The sequence below is a fragment of the Athene cunicularia genome (assembly GCF_003259725.1).
Source record: "Athene cunicularia isolate RWA chromosome 3 unlocalized genomic scaffold, athCun1 chr3_part1, whole genome shotgun sequence".
Taxonomy (NCBI): domain Eukaryota; kingdom Metazoa; phylum Chordata; class Aves; order Strigiformes; family Strigidae; genus Athene; species Athene cunicularia.
This window is the reverse complement of record NW_020799097.1, coordinates 43,363,894-43,388,523: the sequence shown is the minus strand read 5'-3', so window position 1 is coordinate 43,388,523 and position 24,630 is coordinate 43,363,894. Positions and strand designations below refer to the sequence as shown.

The 24,630-nt window shown below is 35.0% G+C and overlaps 1 protein-coding gene across 1 annotated transcript in view; it reads right to left on the bottom strand.

Annotated features, from left to right (window-relative positions):
- Positions 1–3,093: 3,093 nt before the first annotated feature.
- The window catches only part of UFL1 (UFM1 specific ligase 1), a 47,537-nt gene continuing 26,000 nt past the window's right edge, over positions 3,094–24,630 (bottom strand). Inside the window, exons 2-19 of the mRNA XM_026844126.1 lie at positions 23,861–24,006; positions 22,942–22,970; positions 22,054–22,151; positions 21,053–21,167; positions 19,707–19,837; positions 19,047–19,105; positions 15,563–15,709; positions 14,253–14,428; positions 13,367–13,546; positions 12,862–12,982; positions 10,417–10,539; positions 9,924–10,044; positions 8,775–8,938; positions 7,516–7,646; positions 7,292–7,372; positions 6,600–6,685; positions 5,965–6,145; positions 3,094–5,259 (exon numbers count right to left, since the gene is read on the bottom strand). Coding sequence (XP_026699927.1) covers positions 5,047–5,259; positions 5,965–6,145; positions 6,600–6,685; positions 7,292–7,372; positions 7,516–7,646; positions 8,775–8,938; positions 9,924–10,044; positions 10,417–10,539; positions 12,862–12,982; positions 13,367–13,546; positions 14,253–14,428; positions 15,563–15,709; positions 19,047–19,105; positions 19,707–19,837; positions 21,053–21,167; positions 22,054–22,151; positions 22,942–22,970; positions 23,861–24,006 — 2,302 coding nt within the window. The 3' untranslated portion in view covers positions 3,094–5,046. The remainder of the gene's footprint in view (positions 5,260–5,964; positions 6,146–6,599; positions 6,686–7,291; positions 7,373–7,515; positions 7,647–8,774; positions 8,939–9,923; positions 10,045–10,416; positions 10,540–12,861; positions 12,983–13,366; positions 13,547–14,252; positions 14,429–15,562; positions 15,710–19,046; positions 19,106–19,706; positions 19,838–21,052; positions 21,168–22,053; positions 22,152–22,941; positions 22,971–23,860; positions 24,007–24,630) is intronic.

The window sequence follows — 24,630 nt, the reverse complement described above, 5'->3', positions numbered from 1 at the left end:
GCCCCAAACTGTTTATTACAAGGAAAAAAGGAAAACAAAACAAACAAACAAACAAGATTAATTATCATTCATTTCCAGATACACTTTGGCCCATGCTTAATGAATCCAGAAGACCTCATGCGGGCTTGTAAATCAGGAAAGAAGTAGAGAAGTCATGACTACTATGTGTACAGGAAATGGGGGGCAGGGAGAAACCCTTACAATTTCAGGAAAGACTTTTGGGGACCCAGCAAAACTGCTCTGAAGCTACTGATGCAACTTCTGGGCTGGAACAATTTGCTGCTCTTCCAGCAGGCAGGAAGGTGTTCATATGGGGTTACCTTCAGAGAGGAATCAGTGGCCTCCTCTGGGATCTCTCAATATTTCTCAGTTCTGGCCTTTGAATTGCAGTCATCTCTTTCACTTTTTGCTTGGACAGAGCAGGGGCCAGCTTTCACAGACAGTTTAATACACGCATGGAGCATACAGAAGCACTTACACTTTGCACAAGACTCTATGCAGACCTTTAATCAATCGCAGCTGAAAGTAAGGATATTGTGTTCTAGCAGAGTGAAAAAATGGATTGCTGCTTGTGGTATGAACCACTTCTGACCTCCAAGCAAATTTTTCCACAACCAAGAGCCAATAGATCTGAATCATTTAGTCTATAACGTCAAGTGGGTGGGAGCTGTTTTATATCACAGATAGAAGAAAGAAGTGAGTGTTTAAACTGTTTAAAGATGTATTATGTTATCTGAAGTTTTCAGTAAAATTGCCAGATCAGATAACAGAGGTTATCTGTGTTGAGGTACTTCTTGCAAGATACTACATCAAACTGATCAGTTGATTATTATTGCCAGGAATTCATAATCTCTATTTGTAGATGACTGGTTTATTAAATCTCTGCAGACAATTGTTTTGTCATATACTCAAACTAGATTGAATTCTTTCCTCCTATCGTTAGGAGGAAAGTAACTATAAGCTTAATTTATACAAAGCACTTCTATACTGATTTTTCTGGCTTGCAATTTTTTGCAGATTGAGGAGAGGATGTTAGGTCTGTCTGAATTTAAGTCCAGAATAAGAATCATGAACAGCTTGCCCTTACTTCCAAAAATCAAAAAAAAGAAAGTACAGTTCTTGACTAGGAACCTTTTGAAGCTCGCAAGACAAAAGTATTATCCAAACAGATCTGTCAAAGGAGCTAATGACACTAAGAAACACTTCTAACACAATACATTTTTCCCAGAAAGGCTGAGAAGTAAACACCTCCTCTAGCATATCACCTTCCTTAAACTTCAAAGACTGCTCTTAACTTTGCCTAACTGTAGACAGAGATCATACGTATGTTAATAGCAGACATGCTCAGAGAAGTACTTAAAACAGTCAAGATTTTTTTCCAACAGGTGCAAGTTGGGCACAGCTGAAGAGAACAACAAAATCTCTGCTGCTTCTTCAGAGTATTGCTTAGATGATACTACATCTCTTCCTGATGGTCCCACATCTCTTCCCGAACATCCTGAAATAGAAAACAGCTTATCTAATCTGTCCTCAGAAATGACCTGTCTTGACCTAGTAACCTCTTCACATTGAGGATTTGGGAAATTCATCAACCAAGTGGTGTTTCTTTTTATAAACTTCTAAAGCTGCTCTTCTCACTTCAGATTTTATTAATTTTTAAAAAATCAATTCCTTAATAATTCCTAGAAAAAAGTTAAATAAATAATTAATTTGTTGTTTTCCTGAGAAAACATCTTTGGCATTTACTGAATATGTTATTTGGGTCAGAAGAGAATGGAATTCTGCTCTCACAAGTATCCTGTTTATCCAAAAGCTTCAGATAATGACCATTTTCTATGTTTAAAGTACAATCATAGTTCAAAAACTTTGAGTAGCACATATTTGAAGGCTCAAAAAGCACTCAAGGGAAAAATCACTACATGCCTTGTTCTTATATTCCTCCCTAGGCATCCACTTTTGGTCCCTTTTTGGAGGGGCTACATAGATAGACCTTTGACCTGATTCAGTACACTCTTGTGTCTTCTGCAAGAGTACTAAACTTCCTTATTAAAAAACCCTCAAAATCTAACCAGTTTTATAGAAATTTCCTGGCCTAAGGAAAATGTAACTGTTACTTATTAAAAAAAAAAATTCAAAGAGGCACCACTGCATGAGTAGTCTACCCATGAGCCTACAGAGACCAGAAGTGCTGTAGTTTTATCTGAGCAAGCTGTAAAATGGATTAATGCAGACAACAAATCCCAGTGCTATTACTTAGAAATTTGTGACAATTTGTTTTAAGAAGCCAAGAAACAAGAGAATTGAAAACAAGGCTGCAAGTTCTTACAGAGCTACGGTTTGCTTATTTCCAGCAGATCTGCCAATAACCAGCTACAAAAGTCACATTTTGCCACTTAAAAACAGAGAAAGGAAAGGCTGTTGCTCAGAAAGGTATTATTCTACCTATGTCACTTGTTTCACTTTTCTGAGAGCAGCAGCAAATGAGGCTATGAGATGCATGTTTATAAATATTTGTGTATATATACATACATGCATATATAAATGTCAGCCTTATGGATCTACAAAAATATAATGGTGGTGTTTAAATACCACAGGTGAAGGACATGAGAGGCCGACACTAAATACTTTAAAACAAAGTAGAAGCATTAATTTGTATACTTTGTATTGCCTTTCATTTTTCTAGCTCTTCCAAACAGCAGTTTTGTGAATTGAAACTCTGATTTTTAAGACAAGATTACTCTTCCTCCTGCATACATGCCTCCTAGGGAGAGAAAAACCCCCAAGGATTAGCAAAACATTCAGAAAATGGTGAATATTCCTTTTCTTTCTCTTTCAAAGTACTTCTGTATCATAAAGACTGATTTTCCACATCTAAGAGACAATAAAAATATCTGGGAAGGTTTTCCAAACTCTGTTTCCTTGAATTCTGTTAGTAGCCAGAAGATATCTCTGAATGTTAGTGCTTCCCTCTTATCTACTTCCAAAAATATTTTATCATTTTATAACACTGGTTACAATATAGCAAGTCTAACACACGATGCAGTAAATTATCTAGTGAGTTCATTACCATTTCAGCCTACACCTGTATCAAACGGGGACACTCAGAATGGCATGCGAAATCAAATGGTCCATATTACCAATTGCTGTTTGAAAGCTGCAAGTTGCGAGATGATCAACCATTGGTTAAGTCAACAGAACGTGTTTTAAATACTTAATCATTTAATGTTATTAAAATAATTTCATATTTGCATACAGAATGTCAGATGGCATATTATTTACAAAGTAGCTCAATGTCATATAAAATTGTTTACATTCAGTAGAGAAACTTAATATTCTGTCTAAATAAAAAGAAATCAAACCTGTTCTCTTTATACAAACTCTATTTCTTAAACAGCCAGAGCATTTTTCATCTCTTACTCCTCACTGTCCTTTATTGTCAGCTATGACACCCTCCATACAAGGAAACCACCACCTTTGCTTCTGCAAACTGTTTTGATTTTACAGTTAGGAAAAGACCAGCATTGATGTGAACACTGTTAAACATTACTGCCTTTTACATATATATATAAAATTCAATTTTTTACCTTATCGAAATAAACTTAACCTTGGTTAATCTGTTACTGAGCTTCCATACTTGGCCTCTTCAACTTTCATTTGTTACAATTTCAGGCTTGGGTATATTATGATTAAGTTTATAGAATATGTGAACTGTTGGAAAACAGAAATATTTGAACAAAGTAGGGGTTGCACAGAATTTGCTTTCAAAGAATTTTGGCAAGAATGAGTGAATGACATTTTTCAGTGAAAATAACTCTATTTCTTGACTTACTACTCAAACTTGATTTTACGAAAAAACCTAAAATTACACACATGAAATCAATGGGCATTACTGAAGTAACACAAAATATTTATGCTTTGAAAATTATCTTCTTTTAAAAATAAGTTAGAATTATATTTGACATACAAGAATTACTTTAGTAACAGTGGCAGATCTTTATTTTACACATTCTTCCACTTTCCTGAAGACAAAGTACCGCTCATGTAAAAATAAGGCTAGTAAAAAATTGAGAGAAACATTTAGTCAATATTTCAGTCTATAAAGTTTATGTAGAAGGATAATAAACAAAATTATTTTCAAGAAACTCAGGATAAACAGAATACCACAAGTTCTCTCAAGGAGCTGACAGAATGCAAGCAAGCGCTTCTAATTGCTATAGGAACTGGAGTAAGAACTGAACAAGTCCACTAAATTAACATATATCATGTAAAATATGGTAGACATAACAGTATTTTTCCACTTCCAAAATATCAATGCAAAAGGGTATCACCTCCTCTGTCCAAATTACAAATGTTAAATGAACAGCTATTATGGAGAGCAACAGAATACATTAATAGCATGAGTGTGCTTATTCCCATAAGCTCTAAGCACATTTAGCTCACATTAGCACTGTGTCACTGCTCTTAGGTTTACCAATTTACACTCGTACTCAATGTTTTTACTGTTGTGGTCCAGTGGTCTGGAAGCTGAAAACATACATTAATGATATCCAAAAGTAAAGATGGCCTTTCACTGGTATACTATTATGTTTCAAAACTAGCATTTGAAATTAAGATATAGAAGCTTACATACACTTATATGCAATCCTTAGATCACTATAAATCCAAATCAGAGAAGTAAAACTATAAGCTCGTGTGTGTATGGAACAGAATACACTGTTATTTGAAGAATAACCATTTCTTGAGGTCTTACATGAAGATACCAATTAAAACCCACTAATTTCATATCCAGTGTCCACAACTGCTCTGTCTCAACTACATTTCATGTGTGTAATACATACCCTGTAGTACCTGTACCACATGTAGTAGTACATAACAAAACTCCATCTGCCACCATCACCCAACAACTCTGTTCCAAGGCTGTTATTTGCACTTGTTAGAAGCCAAATTTTAAAGTTTGTTAAGCATTTTCTGCTATCCTTCCCTTCTGGATAAAAAAAAAATTAAAATCTGACTGTATCATGGATGTGGATGCACTGAATAATAATTTTATTCCTCTGTTACAGAGGATTTCCTAGGCCTGAGAACAAGATCTTTGATAGAGGTAGTGATTTCCTGGAGCTCTTTTCGGATGGTATCTGCTTCTTCCTTCTCTTCCAGGTTATCTGTTATGTTGCTGTCTCCATGTTCAGTTTTCTTAGTCTGGCTGATCAATTGTTTCACTACTAATCCCTGGTATTTGACTAACAGAGAATGCTGATCCTAAGGGGAAAAAAACAGAACAAAACAAAGGAATGTCAATGTTACAGAGAAGGTACAAAGACCTTTAATTAAAGATGAAATTTTAAAAAAGCATTCTCCCATTCTTGCATAAAGAAGGTTAGTGATACATAAATATACTTCCATTAAGGTATTTTGCAACCTAAATTCTGAGAGGCGTTCAAAGAGGCAGAAAAATGAAAGTGTATCCATGCTGCAAGAACAGGACAATTAACCACTGAAGCAGAAAAGCAATGCAGCTAGTAGAAAACATCCATTTTGGCAGATTATAATATAGAATTTCTATATTTTTATTTTTGAAGACGTATATTTTTCTTTAAATCTGAATTAGAAAATTTTAAAAGGAACCATGCTCTAGCTGGGAGGAAACAGAGCACAAAAATGTCAGTTATAAGAATGGTAATACCCCCCAATATGTAGCTGTCTCTGTGGATAAAGGCAAAAGCTACAGGAGTAATAACAGATTGATTTTTTATTTTATTTTAAAAATTTGAAGACAGATCCCTGAAATGATAGGTTTGAAATACAATACAGATCAGAGAAATTGTATATTCTGCACATAAAGTAATGATTAGACATGAAACACAAAGGTGTCAGTCTTTTGCAGCAGGAATAGTATAAGGCACAACTTCTATGTTCTGTCATAGAAAAAAGGTACATTGCCCTTAAAAAGATAGAAGGGAATACCTCTGGGATCTTGCCACTTAGGAAATTAATGATCTGTGGTACTGATCTTCCTGGTGCATGAAGCATACAGTGGGTTGAAAACTGAAATAACAGTACTGATGTCAGGTGCAGAACAAGAGCTGGATCTTCTGAGACTTTAAGTTGTTCAATCAGAGCTTGTCTATGCTGAAATAGGACTTGCCTACGGAACAGGAATACATTATATAAAAATATATGTCTTGTTCTGTTATATAGCAGTTGATAATAAACTCTAAAACATATTTAACTTAATTTTACTGTTCTTCTCTGACTGACCAGTTCTTTATGTGAAATTGTATATTAAAAAAAAAAAAAAAAAAAAAAAAAGCTAGCACTGGTGTAACTCAGATTTTGAAGAGCCCCCTAGAGAATTTATAAACTGGTATGTTGTAGTAAGCAGTCAGTCAAGCAAATTATCTAAATAGGAACTCTCCCCCTGCTCCTTCTCCCATGGAATTAGGACTGCTTGGCTTTGCATTTTTCAGTTAAACAGTCTGGAAAGAAAGACTGTCTCCTACACATTCTGTGTGACTGCTACCAAACCAACCACCTGACATTTGTACAGCAAAAGAGCTACACTTCACATACTGTGTATATAATAAATAAAATTAAGGTACCTTTCCTTCTTTTTATCTCCTTTTTTCACCATAATACCACAAATATCCACTGCAGAATCCAGGCATGAAAGAAAATCTTCTATGCTCTATTAAAAAATGATATAAATATTTAATCTGTGTAAGCAGATTCTAAAAAAGGTTACCTACTGTTCACAATTAATCCCACAAACAGATGACTTTGAATACATTTCGAATAAACTATGGAAGAAAAAGTAGAAAGTATTTGTTTTAGTGTTAAATACTAAAACAAACTATAATCCATTAGTCTTAAAAATGGAATTAAGGAATACATGCTCTACAATTATTTACAGATCTTTTTTTTCCCTAAGAAACATCAGTATGGCCTTTTGCATAGAAGATTTAATAAATTACTTTCCTTTGTACTTACACTGCCATAATCTAAAGGGTTTATTTTTAAATATCTAGGATATTACTAGTTCAGAAATACATGGGAGAACAATTGGGAACATCAGGAACAAAATATGAGAAACATCAACCACTTTAACTGCTGATCCTCTCTCAGCTTTTACTTTTCTGCCCTGCACACTCTCACTGATTTACACAAATTCAAAAGATTGTTTTGCCTTCACCCTTCACCGCAGCAGAGGTTATGTACCACACATGTTGGCTGTTTATTAGCATTGTATCAGCAGAACGGAAAATCTGAACTCAAAGATTCTGGATCACTTTACCTTGCCATTCAGAGAAGTATGCAGTTTAGTTAAAGGACCTTTAGTGTCTTCTGCCAATTTACCTAAAATTTTGGTCCGGACCTGTATGAGACATGAATGGAAATAATCTGTAATAATTGATTCCCATTTTAGCTGCAGGCATATTTAAGCAGAAGATAATTAAATATTAAATAAATATCATTGATCTACTTGAGACTGTCAAAAAGGAACTGTTATCCGTATACCTCACTTGTGATTGTAGAATAATTCTCTGTTGTCATCATTGACTCAGATGCTAGGAAGTTGAAAATAAGATTTGTAATATCTGTACAGACAGTCTTCAACAGGTGTTTGGCTAGATTAGTCTGAGTCTCATCTGTTAAAAGAAATAAGTGATTAAAAGTAACTTATAATAGTTATCTGATTCTGTGACAGTTATCACAGCACTTCCTAAAACATGGACTCTATCAACCATGAGCAGTATGAGAAAGTTATCTGGGTACCTGAAGCTCACATCCCTCATTTGCAGTTGCTTATGGAACACTGTTCAGTGAGAAACGTGAGCTTTCAGGTCTGTAAGTTCATTTTAATGTATTGTTAGTCTTTCAGAAGTGTACCTGTACAAGCAGTAAACTAGTCCCTGTACAATTTTCCCGAACCACTAATGAACAACCACTGCTATCCATCAACAAGTCAAAAGTATGTAAAGGAAGAGTCTACAGGACAAGCAGTTAAACAGAAGAGGAGGCACGTGCCTTTAAGGCTGAAACAGTAGAATATTAGATAAAAGAAGCTGCAGAACACATGTACAAGAACAGAGGCCAATGGGAAATAATTCCCTTTATTCCTAAACACAGGAATATTGAAGTTTTTTGCTAGTGTTTCCTTTTAAGTTTTCTGCAGGGAAAGTTCTAGAAGAAAGCTGAATAGAGCAGAGAATTTTTAAAATGTCTACAATATTTTCCTAATGCTACTTTTCTGTCACAAAATACAGGTAGCTAAAGAAAACACCTTACAAAGTAACCCACTGCAGAATGACTACATCTTTTTGAAAAACTACCCTCAAGGAGCAGGTACTTCCAGTATCAAACCTAAAAGATGTTTTCACAGGGGCTTCTTAGAATCAGGTAGCATTCAATTCTCTGATTAGTGGCACAGGCGACAGAATAAAGGAGGCTCACTAATTTTTTTCTTCCCCCCCCCCGCCGCCTCCAATAAAATCTGGGAAGGGATGCAAACATTTTGGAAGGAAGAACAGGAACCCACAATTATCTTGAAAGAAAATATAACAGACTATTAGATATGAAATAAAGATAACCCATTTCAGTAAGTGTACAAAGCAATGCAATCCAGCATAAGGTCAGCATTAGGCAGTGTAAATACATCTCTAAATTTTTCCATTTAAACTGTTGCTCTTCTTCTTTGACCTTGAAGTAGATTCTGGAATAAATTCAACATTCCTGAAGTATCATATTCCATTTTTTAAAGTATATATTTATTGTACCTGTGAAATGCTTAGTTCCCTTTTCAAATAACCGAATGTTGTTGTACAAGTTTGAGAATTCCTCCTGCAAGTCCTTCATAGTCTGTCTTCTGCTAGCTCCAGAGGAAGATGTTGAAGACGTAAAAACAGAACGCACAACTTCCTGGTACGTTTTTGTTAAAGGTCTTAGAACAGAGAAGAAGAAAAGAGAAAAAGGGAACATTAAGCAAAACGTAAAACTGTAGAACGTTTTTCCAAATATATCACCAATAGAGAAAGCTACCTCATTACATAGTAAATGTATGGGACATGAAAGTCACAGAATGGTGAGATAAATAAAAAGCAAATAATTGAAATCAGAATAAAGCACTAGGAAATTAAAATGTACTTCTGTAATTGCAGAAATACTATTGATTACAGTATGCATGGTACGTAAGTGATTGCCAAGGTTTTAACTCATAACAACTCCTAAATGGGGACAAGATGAAACCAGAAAAGATTTCCAGAAGCAAGACAATTCACAAACTCTTTCAGGGGTCTGTGGACAAATTTCAGACCAATGAGAGCTGTAAGAGGGGGAAGACTTAAGTTTCATTGAAATAGCACAGGCCCTTCTAAAGATGCAGTTACCATTGCACTCCAAGTTTATTCAAGTTAGGCTGTTACAGTTCTATCATGTCTTTTTGCCCTAAACACACATATTTGCATCCTCTGTCTTGTATGGAACATCTTTTAAAATAAGTTATTCATCTTTGCTTAGATCAGTTTGCTGATCTAGCTTACTACTCAGTTCACACAGGTGCCAGCAGAGCCACAAAAGACAGGAAATATGAACATACCCCAAGGGCTGTGCAGGAGATGGGACTGGGGAAATCCCAACTTGGATCAGCATAAGGGGGTAGAAATACACCCATGAACCTGACTACATGCGTGCTGACAAAGCATGCAGAAACACCTACTGCTAAGCAGAAGCATTATTTCCCAGTACTGTGTCAGCACAGCTTTCTAATACATAAGTAAATACGTAACATGGGGCCCTAGAGAAAAAGAGTATTATGGTTTACTTCCATCATCAAACCTTTTTTTTCTAAGCAGGAAAAGAGACTGAAGAGAAGATTCATCAGAAGTGAATCACAGACTTTATAACTCCAGTCGAATTACTGAAATTACCTCATTAGGTGTTCAGCAAGTTCTGTAATAAGCTCTTCAGGACAATCCTGCATGTGGGTCTTTAAAACATCCTGAATTTCCTCTTGTGACATGAAAGAGAACTCCGGCTGCTTATTCCTACCTGTAGTAGCCACGAGGAACATTAATTGAGAAAACATTGTATTTAATTTTGCTGCAGTTATTCTGTAGCATGAAACATTGCAATGCCTCAAAGTCCACATTTCCACAGAAGAGATGCTTTACCGACAATGCAAAAAAGGGATGACTACATGACAGTTAAATTTTACACATATGAAAAACTGACAAAATTTCTCTTTGATCACTTAGAAGTTATTTTCTGTAATAGACAACTTAAACAGTATATGATGGAATGCGTTTTTGGTCAGACATTTCAAACTGCCCGGCCCATCCCATGGTTTAGAAACAATGTGGAAAAGCAAGTGATAAAACCATCTCAATATGAGTAAATAGTCCCCAAAATAAAATGACAAACCTGTGCTAGTTGTCTGCGACTCTTCATCGCTGTCAGCATCCTTTCTTCCTTTCTTCTTGGTTTTCTTAATCTTGATCTCTCTAGCATTACCACCTCCTCCTCCTCTCACGCTTCCACTGCCCTCTGGTGGAGAATTATTTGCTTAGTGCACAGTAAAGTTCTAGCACTTAAAAAGTTTACAGTATTATGGTTATTATGGCAATTTATCCACATTACTTGTTAGTGGTGAATTAAAAAAACACAGCCTGATTCTAAACGTAACCTACAATACATATTCCAGAATCTTAGGGACCTAAGTTTCATTCTTAAGAAAAAAAGCAACTGAGTCAAAGCTTTGTTTAAGCTAATAAATGTAAATATTAATCATATCAAATGCACATATGATTAAAAAAAAAATTATCTTTTTCCAGCTGAAAACGGCTGAGATATAACTATCCGTAATGTAATGGGAGATTTTCTGTTGGCTGAACATAGCTTCTTAGTTAGCATTTAGCATTTTTATTCAGTGATGCTGAATAACTGAGATATTAAAAAATATTCCAGATAATGTAACTTTATTAATTTTCAGAGAAGGAATCCTCCATAATAAGAGTTTATCCAAAATATTCTTGGAAATGTGCATTCAATTAACTAGAACACTAATTCTTTTTTGACTATTCCTAGATGACTATAAAGCAATGAGATGTTCCAGTTCTGATAGACATAACAAATTACTTAGTTTGTAGGTCCTTTAATCCATGTATTCACACTGGAGACAGGATCTCAATTTGCAGGACAGTCCCCCTCCACAAGATAAGCTGTTCTGCTGTTCCCTTTTTCACAGCCTGTTCCCTTCTTTTTCCACTTGAAATAAATTAAAACTCCAGAATAACTGGTTCTATACATGCACTAAGTCTTGAAAAAGTAGTTATCCTTACATTTAAATATAAGGTTCAAGATTTCAAGCAACTGCATTATGTAGTAGTACTATCATTTAAGAAAAGGAAACAAAGACAAGATGCTACTACTCACAGAGCTAACCACATCTGTTATGTGCTATGGGTGGATGTTTAAGCTTTACTTCGCAGGAACAGCCAACCAGTTCACTGTCAGCTAGCAACAGACTTGTGAGACTTTCTGAGTTTTTCACCTCTCCAAAAAAGAGTTGGTGTTTTTCACAAGCTTATTTGAAATGTAACTGCATTTAGCTGAGCAGAAACAAGCTGTTTGTCAACAGTGCAATATATTAGTTATCTTGGAAACAAGCTCCCTTCACTCTGTATTCCACTTTAATAGACATACAGAAAACACTACAATCTGCAGGCAAGATCTTATCCACAAAGAGATAGATCAGGAGAGACTATTGCCAGAAAAGCTGTATCTCTGACTACAGTAAACACAAGCTGTAACCTATAGAAAGGAATACAAGAGTACATGCCTCACAGATACTTGTTTGTTGCAAATGGTATTACAAACGGACAACAGAGAATTTGTCTTTAAAATTTTCATTAATCCAATACATGATGGAATCCATATTTGTATGAGCTGCAATAACACTACGGCAGGTCAGGTTACACTTAAACAGTATATAGTGATATAGTCATGCACAGACCTTTAGATAGGCAACATGATTCTGCCATTATACAATAACACCACCTAATCCTTAAGCCATGATGCTGACTGTTTTACGGTTAATACACCTACCAGTCCATAAAAAGTCTGCTTCAGGGTAGGGCTTGCTGATAATGCAGTGTACATTACTTGTGGATATGAATGAGTCTAGACACGTGGATCTATTCCAAACAGCCACCACACAAATGGAATAAGGCTTGAGATTAATTTAAAACAGAATGTACCTTAAAGTAAACTGTGTTAATCTCCAAATAACTGCTATGTGTGGAAACAACAGAAAATTGTCTGGCATGGGATTCTCAGAAAAGATGCATACTATTCTCCAAAATACACCATCTCAATACATTATTTCTAAATTTAAGAGTAATTTTGGAAAAAACTTCTCAAGACTATTAAGAAATATTTTCATTTTCCTGGATCCCTGAAAAGTGAAGAGTAAGAGTGTATCTACACTGTGTAACAAAAAAATGGTACAGAGGTCCTTGAGCTAATACTGGTTTGGTCAGTCCTCACTGCACAACTTAATCTTATATACATATAAACGAACACTGATTCCTTGCTTCTAAAGCCAGCTGACCCATGTTGAATGAACTCAAGATATCTTTATGGCACTTCTGCAATTTTTAATCTGAAATTAGTTCTCATGTAAATAGTTCAGATATATCTACACCTCCAGTATAATGATGAGAAGTGGTTAGATTATTTATTAAATATCTTCAGGAATGGACTGGAGGCAACTAATGGACTACAAAATATAGTAAATTTATATCTGATTATTTCCAAGGCTAAGCCAAAAAAAACAAGGCTTGTTTAAACTAAATATTGATGCCTTACCTGTTGCTTTCTTTCGTCTTTCATCTTTTTTGTCTTTTTTATTAGCATATAAATTTTCTAATCCAGCAGCCTGTTTTAAATCTTCTTCAGTGATTAAATTAACAGGGTTATTTTTCATTTCCTAAAATGAAGAACATGTACTTAACAGCAAAAAAGATATACACAGCAACAAAAGCTACATACGGAAACATTTAAGCCATCTGGCCATTTTTAAGTATATTAACCTAACACCATGTTTTCCAAGTGCAACACATGAAAAGACATTTATTCTTCAAAATTCAGCATCTGATCATACTGGTAGTGTGATGGTGTTCCCCGAGTGTACATGAATATACATTAAATTACACAGATTACATATACAAACCCTTTCTTCATTATTGCCTTTCTTCTCAAGCAGAATTTTGGATAAGATGTAAAGAGATCACAGCAAATAGGAAGTCACATAAGCTACACTCCCAACACTCAACACGTATTGCATCTTGACCAATAAAAACAAAATCTGTACCTTTTCAGCTTTCTGTTGCATCATATCAGAAAACAGATCAGCACAGCTGCTTAGAAATTTCTCACTGACCACAATGGTGTCACTGAAGACTAAACCTGAAGAATTTTTATTTAAAGATCTCATCACTTGCTGAAGCAAAATCCCAGCATCTTCTACTGACAATGAACTAGGCAGAAGAGTCTAGGATAAATAAAATAAAAATTAATTACATACAATAATCTGTTCTAGAATGGACAGACATACTTGTATAAGAATAAAAAGAATGCACAGACACCCCTTTTGATATCTGTTAGCTATTTAGAATACACTGTACTTTTAAAATTATACTAGTATTTCAAGAGTAAACACTATTTTAAATCTTCTGACATCAGAAATCAACTTTGCTCTAGAACATGTGTTACCTCTGGGAAAACACATGGCAACTTCTTCAAAATGCAGCTCAACAGATACAGAGTAACACCAAACACAAAACAACAGCAGGCCTCCTTACATGTGACAAAGTATTGCTGCAAGGTCTAATATTAGGATTTAGCCAGGACAAAATGGATAATATTCCTCTACTTATTGAAACTGTCATAGACGTTCAGTTTAAATTGTTTTCAAAAAAATAATCCCATAGAAATATATTGCTCTGTAGCAGAATACATTAGCGCTAATCTTGAAATTAAAGTTAGTCTCGGGTATCTATCAAGTGAATACTGGTATGTCCTTCCCCTGTTTTTGTTCAGACCATCCTAAAGGCAAATAATGCCTCTTTATATTTTAGTTAAACTGAATATTCTTCTTTGACAACATGTACTATACATATGTGTAGTTTCCATAAAGTATCATTTGACACAAAAATAAGACAAAATAAATAAATCCAACAACTGAAAGGATTGCTTACCGCTACATCTATCCAGTTTCCAGAGCTGATGGCTTCCTCTACAGAGGCTTCAACTTGATCCACAATTTCTTGACCAACACAGGCTGCTCTCAGAAATAATAGCTGTGTGGACTTGTATCTTTTCTTAATGTAGCCTGCTGGGTCGGGGATGCCAAGTCTGTACAACGCATCAAATTCTATAAAATAGTTAGATGTCTGTTACATTTAAGTACCTTCATATACATACAGGATCTTATGTGGTAACTTTTTTTTGAGAGAAGGAAATGAAGTATTACATATAGTTTTTATATAAGTAAATGCAGCCTCAAGCTGATGCTGCCCTAAAACTTAGTTCAGTACAAGCTACACCTAAACAGGGTTAAAAGAAATATGAAGTTATGGACATGACTTTGGTCTGAGTTTTGGAAACAAAATGTTTTTTTCAGATTCTTATACCACTAAGTTTATCTTTGCAGTTATATCTTCCCAAGATATTCTAATAGAACATGAACAATATTTACAACATATACAATGTCAAAATGTTTTCAAAAGTTACTCCAATATACTCATAGAATCATGCAATGCCTCATAAGCAAAGCATTTAAACAATTTGCTAGTTTATACTTAGATGTTCTGAAAACATTCAAAGACTTTGACAGATGCTCTATCAGTCAAACAGTATTACAGAAACACTTAATACTACCAGAGTAAATTATGCCAAACCTTTTCAAACTGCAAGACTAACTGTTATTTAGGGACTGGCCCTTTGGGACCACAAGGGTACATTTTCCCATAGGTCCTGTTTTAAAACACCATCGTCCAGCATCACTCAGCTTTTAAGTTAGACTTGTTTGGATTTAAATCAGGACACTAGTGGTACCCACTCCAGTTTTACAAATCTTCTTTTGGAAAAGGTTCTTCCTGTGCATTGCAGGCTTGGCTATCTGGACTACTAACAGTCAAAGTCTGGTTGTAATCTGGACACCTGGACAGAAACTTCAACCATGTGTGTCAAACATGATCATCTGAGAAGCCTACAATGATCAAAAAGTTTCCAGAACAGCAATAAAAGTAGCATTTGTAACTGTGAGAAGTAAAATTAGTTTAGCAGTATGGTTCTCTCTGCTGAAATAAAGTATGGTTCTTTGTGATAAAGTAACACATACCATTACAAGCAAGATTGTCTTTTAACAAAGAAGTATCAACTACTGTATTGATTTCCACTTATTCTTGTGAGGTTTCACTCTAGACATGATCTATATTAGGGTAAGAGCAATCACCTAAACTAGTTTTAGAAAGATATTTTATCTATGAAAATATAGATTAATTACCTAAATAACCATTCTGCTTGAAAAAGGAATCCACCCAGTTGCTCTGTGTTCTGGCATAGATGTCCGGAACAAACACAGCTTTATCCTGTCTCCCACCAATCACGGTGCCTTTTAGACGAGCAGCATTAACAAGTTCTTCTAGCACAGCTACAAGAAGAAAATAAATGAAGCAACATTTTCCACTTTGATATATCCATTAATCAAAACATAGAAATTATTTTCCATTTTGTTTTTCCTTTTTTTCCCAACCATTTGTTGTTTGTGGTTGTTCTAGTGAAACATTTCTGAGTTCTACCAATTATTTTTAAGGCTTATGAGAATGTCTTGATAAAAGTTCTGGAAATCATAGAGTGTTTCAAAAGAGTAAGCCACAATGGCAGAACAAAACATTTTTTTACTGAAGATATACCAGGACAGTTTGAGCTTTTAATTTAGAAAATGTAGTCATAAAAGGATCTTTCTCTATCCAGACAATAAAATATATGAACATTTTATTAATAATGTTCTCTTTGAATTCACTGCTTGCATGCTAACCAGGATGGAAAAGAGAGATCTGAACACACCAAAGTGACATGAAAAATTGCTACCTGAACTGCATAAATGGGAACACTTCCTACTGGTTACCATCTGTTTACAGAGTTCACACTATTGCCAGTAATAACCTCCTGATAATGCACAAACATTGCTGACAAAGAACATATTGGTAACTGGTAGTACCAAAGTACTAAGCCTTTCTTGATGCTAAATGAGGTATTTTCAATCCATTAAAGGTACACAGTAATATCTGATTTGCCTCCTATATTCAGATTTTGCCTTTTGTAAATCACTAGATACATTAAAAAAAAAAAAAAACAACCAAAAAACAAACAGTGACATCAACTGCCAAGCTCCATTAAATTCCAAAGCTTTGCTAGATGGCTTTTTTTATCCTCAGTTTGTGTTGATTTCTGTTTCATTGAAAGACAGATTTTACCCTGGAACAGAACATTAAATGGTATCACATGCTATGGCTTCTTTCTCATTAAATATGAGTAGCAGTCAACATTACAACATGCTTAGTACAGCATATGGAGGTTTAGCTCACCTATACAGGAAAATTTACCTGAAAACCTGGTTCCAGAAGAAATACTGCATATTAAATATTTTTTTTTTGTCAGATATGCCCATAGTATAAATAAGCCTCTAAAACTGCCACTAACAAAGCTGAACAGTACTTACACTGAAAAAATGTAGAAGAGAAACTGATTTAAACAAGGTATAGCTTAATGTAATCTGAGACAAGAGCTAGAAATCATGTTCTGCCATGGTTCAGTTACCTTGTATAAAATGGAGCTTGTAAGACATATTCTTAAAATTAGATTTCTATACTTATTAATAGCTTAGTTATGCTAGAAAATAGTCAACCTGTCTGTTCTACTTAAGCACTTGTCAGACAATACAGCTTTGTTCTTTGCAATCTCAACTTATTTTTATTCAAGGTTTTTGGAAAAAAGAGTAAAACTTTAATAGATTTTCAAACAATTTTGTGGAACACACTAGCAATGAACTGGAGTCTTTAGAGAAAGGGGGAAAAATTAATATGCCAATTTATTTTTTTATTATTTCAAGTGCCAGTTCTAAAGCTCTAGGGCAGAGAAGGTACTTTCATAGATTTCACAGCCCCTACTACAATTATGCCTAGAAAGTCTTGTTTTAAAACAAAACAACAGTACCTCTGCAGAACTACTGTAATCTCACATTTGTTTTTAAAGGTGATTGAGCAGTTTGTAGTGTCCTATTAGTTCTCTGTCAAAGTCTGGCATAGAAGAAAAGCATGCCTCCATGCTTGTCCTACACCAGCAACACAATGTTCAGAAATAAAGAACATCTGTGCTTTCATTATGCTTTGTAATTACTGTTTCGACTTCTAACAGTTTCTCATTTCTAAAACTGTTTTCTATCATAACTTCACCCCATCTTAATATGAATGGCAGCACCGCTATGTGATAGAACCAAAGAATATTATTTCTCTTGTTCAACACTAAATGTTGATTAAATAATTAGCTGTTTGTAAATTATAAAAACAGTACATTGAATTATTTTTCTGGAAGAGACACAAAATTGACAAAGACCACTTAAAAACATTGCTAATAATGACAAACATAAAAAGCAAAGAGTGTAAGTCACATCATTAATAGGTATTTTTCAAGTTTCCAGCATTTGTGAAATTGCAATGGTATCTCAGCAACTAGACAGAATAAAATCAAATGTGCTGTAAAATGGTCTTTGAAACTTATGAAACTGCAGAGGAAATGAAATACAGTAAGAAAAACTAAAGAAAAAGATGAACAAGCTCCCTTAAAAAAAGTATAGAAATACACATAGCCACTGTGATGACTAGTGGTGACAGGAAAACACTAGAACCTCAATTCACATTAAGATTGTACATGACCAAATGTGACCATGTACTTGCAGGACTGTTTGAAGAAGACGGTAACTGCATACTGAAATTTTTTGAGTACTGCAACATTATTATAATGCAGTTTAGCAGATTTCCTTTTAATCCATGAATATCTGGATGGCACATTAAAAAAAAAAAAAGAGGACATCTGAAACTGATTATGTGAAAGTAGAATGTATATGTGTTTTTATTTAAATGCTAAGTTTTTAATTTTTAATGAATAAGCTTGTCACAAAGAACAAGAAGGTAAGCAGAGAGATATTATAGTGGAGCTAAAGTGTGCAATGCCCTGAAGGCAAAAAGACCCAACCAGACAAAAGAGAAATATTAACTTTCATGTGAAGAGATAGAAAACCATTAAAGGATTTCCAAGACCACTTGGTCTTCGGTCAGCCAGCACACAAGCCTAATGATGCTTGAAGCAATATTTTGGACAGACGGGAGGGGGTAGTCAAAGAAAAGCTGCAACATTAGAAGTGAGAAACAATTAAGTACTGCCTAAAAGTTTCAGCTGTTGGATAGTAAATCTTTAGGCATTTCTATTTAAAAAAGGAACTGTGGAAAATAAAAGTAAACAGTTTAAGGATATGCTTTATCTCTCAGCATATAAAGACATTTAACTAAGAGCATAACAAAAGCTCTGCCTCTGCTATCACAGAGAAAAGTCAATAAATAAAATCCAGAGCAGTTAATGCCATTTGGCTACATAAAATCTGTCCTCTTTTGTGTGCTTCACTGATAAAACTGCCAGTAGCTAAGGGCAAATAATAAAACAGATGGCAAAATGAGTACTGTATTCTTGCATCATTCTGCCCCCAGAGGCATTTCATCAACATATGCTTTCATTGCTTTAAATACAGAAAACATCTCTTCTGTTATGGATAGCACAAAAGGTTCAACACTTTCCACACTAAAGAGAAACTTATTGTCCTTTGTTCCAAAATCAAGGCTATTACGAAAATGCTTCTTGGAAAGCATACTTTTAGTAACGAAGAATCTATGAATTCACGAAAAAACATACAGAACAGTCTGAATGAAACTCACAGTAAAGTAAATGTTCTTGAAATCCATACCGAGTGATCAAGTTACTTATAGGTGTAGGCCTTGGAAAAAAAGAAAAATGAAACAATATAAGTTAATGACCTGAAATTGATGTAGAAAGTCTAAAAATAAGAGAGGTTACTCCAGATGGACAAAACTACATATCTTAGTCCCAGGGTGCGACACAGCTTACAAGGTTTTAATTTGGAACTACTATCAAGTTGTATCTTGTAACAAAGCTACAATCACTACTGTAAGGAAACATTCACTGCCCTAAGTTTTTCTCTTCATACAAATTGATACAGAAGGTTACTGATTTAATACGAAAAAATTATCTATAATCACACGCAGTGGGTAGACATCAGTATGCAATTAACTGGGGAGTGGTGGAATGACAATGAGGATAGATACTCTCCAAGCAAATGAAAGAACTACTGATTAACACTTTCTTCAGCCAAAAAACTTAAGTATGTTATATATTGTTATACTTTTCTTGTTCTCTTTTCAAAAAGGTCCTCATTTAAAAAAAAAATGAGTCTAATATAACTAAATATTTCACCTCCAAACTGAACTACACTTAAAGAAATCTATAGCTCGGTCTTTTTCTTTTCTATTTTAATCGCAAAAGTACTTTTATATGTAGTTGCAAGTCTTGCAATTTACCGAGTAATCGCAGTGAAGAGACCACGAATGCGTGCTCGATGCCGGGACACAAAGGCTTCTGTAAAAATCACCCCACGGTTTTCCTGGTCTAGCTGTCCATGAATAATTCTACCCAAACGCCTGGATAATGCCTGTAAATAGAAGCTGGGATGACTGCTAAAATTGTATATTAACGATAGTAAACAAAAATTAATCAAAAAATTTGTATTAACATATCAGCAAATTAGTTTTGCTAAGACAAATAAAATATTCAGAAATGAGGAATATATAGGAGAAATTACTCTTTAGTTATACTGAGAATGTGTCTTCCTACGTGTAAGGTGATGCCATTAGGGCCCACAACCCACACTTCAGGGAATCCAGTTTTCCTCACAATGTCCTCTTCTATCAGATATATGTGTATCTCATGATGAAAGAAAACTTTCCAAAATAAGTAAGTAAGGTTTAGAGATGCACAGTGAAAACTAAGATTTAACCTTCATATTAATTTTGCATGAACCAGTGGCAGACAAATTTGCTATTCATTTTTTCAGTCAAGATAAAAATTACCAACAATAAACACAAGAGGTGCAGTTTATAAATGTGCATCCTTGTAAAGTGAACTAAACCCAGGAAATACTGTCTGGGAAACAAAAAGAAACCATGTAATAATTTTTGTATGTTAGAAACATTTTTGTAGAAGCTGATCATGTGACAAATATTAAATGAAATCTGGTCATAAATCGAGTCAACAAGGTTGTCTGTGGTACCTAATATGACTGTTCACCTAAGAAATGCCACAGGATTATCCTTTGAAACAGTATCTTCCAAGCAAAATCCAACCTTGACCAAAAGTCAATGGTAAGACAATTATCCCTAATCCTTTTAAACACTACAACAGTCACTAACAAAGGTAAACAGTTTTTTTCTTTCTACTCTGAATGTCTGGCTTCAGCTTCTAGAAACGAACGTTTATTTCACCTTTTCTGAACAAACTGAAAGGTCTCTACCACTGTATTTATGCCTCCTGAATAGCTAACAGGACTGATAAAATTACCCCTACGTCTTTAACACCTCAGACAAATCAATTTTCGATCTTATACTAATCTAACCTATTCCTAACATTACTAACCCAAATCTGTTCCTAACAGTTATAAAGATTCTGAAGAAATTTTTCCCAGTAGTGAAAAGGCAGGCATCAACCTCTATCTGTGAATAGCTGTTACACTGCAACTTTTATTATCTAATACTTTTCTGCTTAGAATGACAAACAGCTCATTACAATTAAAGCCATGAATATGGCAAAGATAGCAAAAGAAGGTGATCACAATCAATTCTACATTTGCTAGGTTGGTGGCTTGCATCACCTGTATCAGGAAGTCTCCTGGAAGGTCGTATGCCTTGCAGAGTTCTGATATTGTCACCTGGCCAGTTTCCTGTAGTTTATCATTTATTTCTTCTGCTAATTGGTCCAGGTAACTCCTTATTTAAAAAAAGAAAAAAAAAAACCCAACACATTAAGCGTGAACTTCAAGATCAACCTGTTTTCACATGCTGAATTATTAATTGACCTGGCACTATACCTCCTTCTGTTGTATCTTTGCAAAAATGAACTGAAATTTATTTTAAATGAATAAAGGAGAACAATGACAGTGAAAATGTGGTTTGGGTTTTTTTTTAAAATCCTTCTAACCAGGTAGGTAGTATTAAAATTGATCATTTATCAGCTCATATGAAACTGTTAAAAAGCAGGAACAGGAACACATTATATGTCACTGAGACTATTATATGTCACAAGGGCTTTAGTGAGCAAGATAGGTCTTAATTATTTCAAGAGAGCCAGGAAGTTCACCTTCTTTGCCAAGAATAAATCCTGCATCACAATCGATAATAGAAACAACCCCTTAAATGTATCACTTCAGTGGTTGTTAGCATGCTGAATGCCATGAAATAACTTGCTCGTACATCTTAAGACTTGTGAGGTAAAGCAAGAGGTGGGAAAAAATGAGAGGGTTTGTCAATAACTGAGGCAGACAGATAGCAAAGCCACACAGCAAATGAGATCTGGCTGCTGCACACAAAAACACCTGGCAAGAAGCGAAGCCTCTCAAGTGCAGGATACTAGGCAGAGACATTCAGTAAGGCCTGAATCCGAGGATTCACTGGATGCTTTGCTGATAGGCTTCACTTGCCATTCGGAAAAAAAGCACTGATTACCACCCAGCACTGATTATCACCAAGCAGCCCTAGTAGCAGTCAAGAAAAATGTTATTTCACTTCAGAAACAACAAAGGCTGGCCAACACTTTTAGTCCGTAATAAAAAAAAAATAGATGTGAATTACACATATTGCTCCTGAAAGTACTCACTCATTTATAAGCTGTCCCAGTACAAGCTGAATAGTTTTTTCAGATTTAACGATGTCATTAGCTCTGTTTTCAATGTGCAGAAGGTCCACATTTATTACCTAAAAAAATATCCCCAATTAAATTTCTTATCAGCACTTTAAATTTAAATTAATTCTCAAACACTGTGATATTATATTTACATATTCCTATGACAAAGAATTTTTTTTTTTACTATTGCATTTTCTACTATTACTTTTATTTTTTCCTAATGTTGCACACATACACAGTTAATCTGTGATTCAGAATAAAGCAGCAATGCTTTAGGAGGAAAAAGCTCTCTTTGCAACTGTGACTAGGTCAAAAGAAATCTATGTAATAAAAAATTCCAGAAAGTTAAGAACAGAAGATACTAAATTGTCTTTCAGAGAGGTTTTCTGATTCCAAGTAATTTTACTCAAGCCAGAAGGGAAAATTAGTCACAGAGGAAGACTACTGGAGGATAAAGATTAGTAGAGACCAGAGGTTAATGAAGGAAGAAGGAAGATTCAAAGAGACAGGCAAAGTAAATTACACATGCTCCTGCAGCTTTAAATTTAAATAGGAAACATATTTCTTTACTGTTTGTCCCCCTTAGTTTACTAAGGAAGAATACATAAAGAAAATCTGTATATTTTAGTAGTGATTTCAGAGATCCTAGATTATCATTATGCAGAGAGGAGCTTTCTATAAAGCAGAAAATGGATGGATTAAGTAATCTGCAGTACTCTGACATAAGCTGCCAGCTGTTCATAAACTTTGTTCCCTTTTAAAAAAGTAGCTTAGCTGGAGTATAACTGATGAACTCCATATTTACAATATACATGGTGAAGAAAGAAAGAAGTATATAGATTTTTATTACTAAAAAGTTACCTGTTGTAAGTCAACAATGTTTACTCGACCTAAAAAAAAATAAAATAATAAAATCAATAAATATACTTTTAGTATATAAAACATGTTTCAACAGATTGAGAATATAGCATAGTCTATCATGTACAGAATATTTCTTCATTACGTTTTTACAAAAAAAAAATCAATTAAACCGATTTCAGCTTTATATATTGTCAAATCACAGAAACCACAGGTGTTCAGTGCAAGATATCCCATGTTGTTCTATCCTATGGCCTTCCTGACAATCCAATACAGAAATTCCAGAAGTTAAAATCACTGTTCAGACTCCCTCCCAATTAGTTTTTGCCTCAATGCTGATCTGGATTTGATCCCAGTCCATGGGTATCAAAATGGAGATTGCCAAAACTTTCTACCTTTGCATGATGCTACTAACAAAACCAAACATCCTTAAAATCACTTTAAGCTATCATACTGGTATGATAGACAATGGAATAACACAAACTGTGGCATACTTGTGGTAATCCTAAGAATATGACTAATCTGTATGAACATAATAAGGAAGTTAATTTTCCAAACATATGATGCCATGAAATTAATTCTTAAATATAACTAAAAGTACAATATACTGTTCTCATTAAAACCATCGACAAAACCAGTTTGAGGCATATTTAATTCTTTAGATATCTAAGTCAGACCTTACAGAAATTCTGCATGGGTGACAATAACCAAGTAACATATCTTGATATGCTTACCTAAAAGCTAAACACAGATCTGAAGTGAATCTAAAATAACAGCAGGTGAATTAACATATAAATGAAGCAATAGAAAGCAACCTCACTTCTTTGCAACATTAACAGTACTGAAGAGAACTTTCAAATTCTTCTGTAGTCTTCAAAATTGACTTCCAAATCCAGAGGAAGAAAGCAAATTCCACGCTTACCACCGCAAACGTGAAGCTCATCCCGGATCTCTTTACTGATCTGTGCTGGAGTGACATACTCTTTCCCATCAAGTGTGTGCACTACTTCCAACTGCTTTTCCGCAATCAGCTTAGTGACAATTTCTATACAGTTCCGCTCTGACAATCTATCAACAGCATAAAGAAAAATCAATTATTCTAAGTACTTGCTAAAATGACCTGTAAATTAATGTTTCAAAAGTAGTAAGCACAGGGAGTACAATGATGATTACTTGCTGATCTGTGTGAATACTTTTTAAGACAAAAAACTAATTCCATATTGCCCCCCAAATCGTCCATATGGTTTCACTTATGCAGATAATCCCTCTAAAACAACTTTTACTCTATTCCGGAACAGCTGTCAGTCCCTTCTGCTGTAAGAATGCACCTGCCCGCAAATTTAGAAACGGTTGTGCTTACAGAATTCGTGTCTTTGATCCTTCTGTACTTTTTTTCAGTTTTTTTTTGTTTGTTCGGGACTTTTTTGGTTGTTGTTGAGTAAATTCTGGGTAACGACCTCAACTGCTCAACTGTACATAAGGATGACACGGAGCCGTGACGGTGTTTAGCAGGTTGAACTGAACGGCGATTACCGGCCCATGCACTTTCGTGGACTCGGATACACTCTCTAGGGGCCCCGGACGCCCAGATCGGCACCAGTCAAAGGGAGGCTGCAGAGGGGCAGTGCCCGGCTGGAGCCCCCGGGACCCCGCTGGGTGCCAGGACCAGGGGCCGTGAGGGCGGAGTGGGGT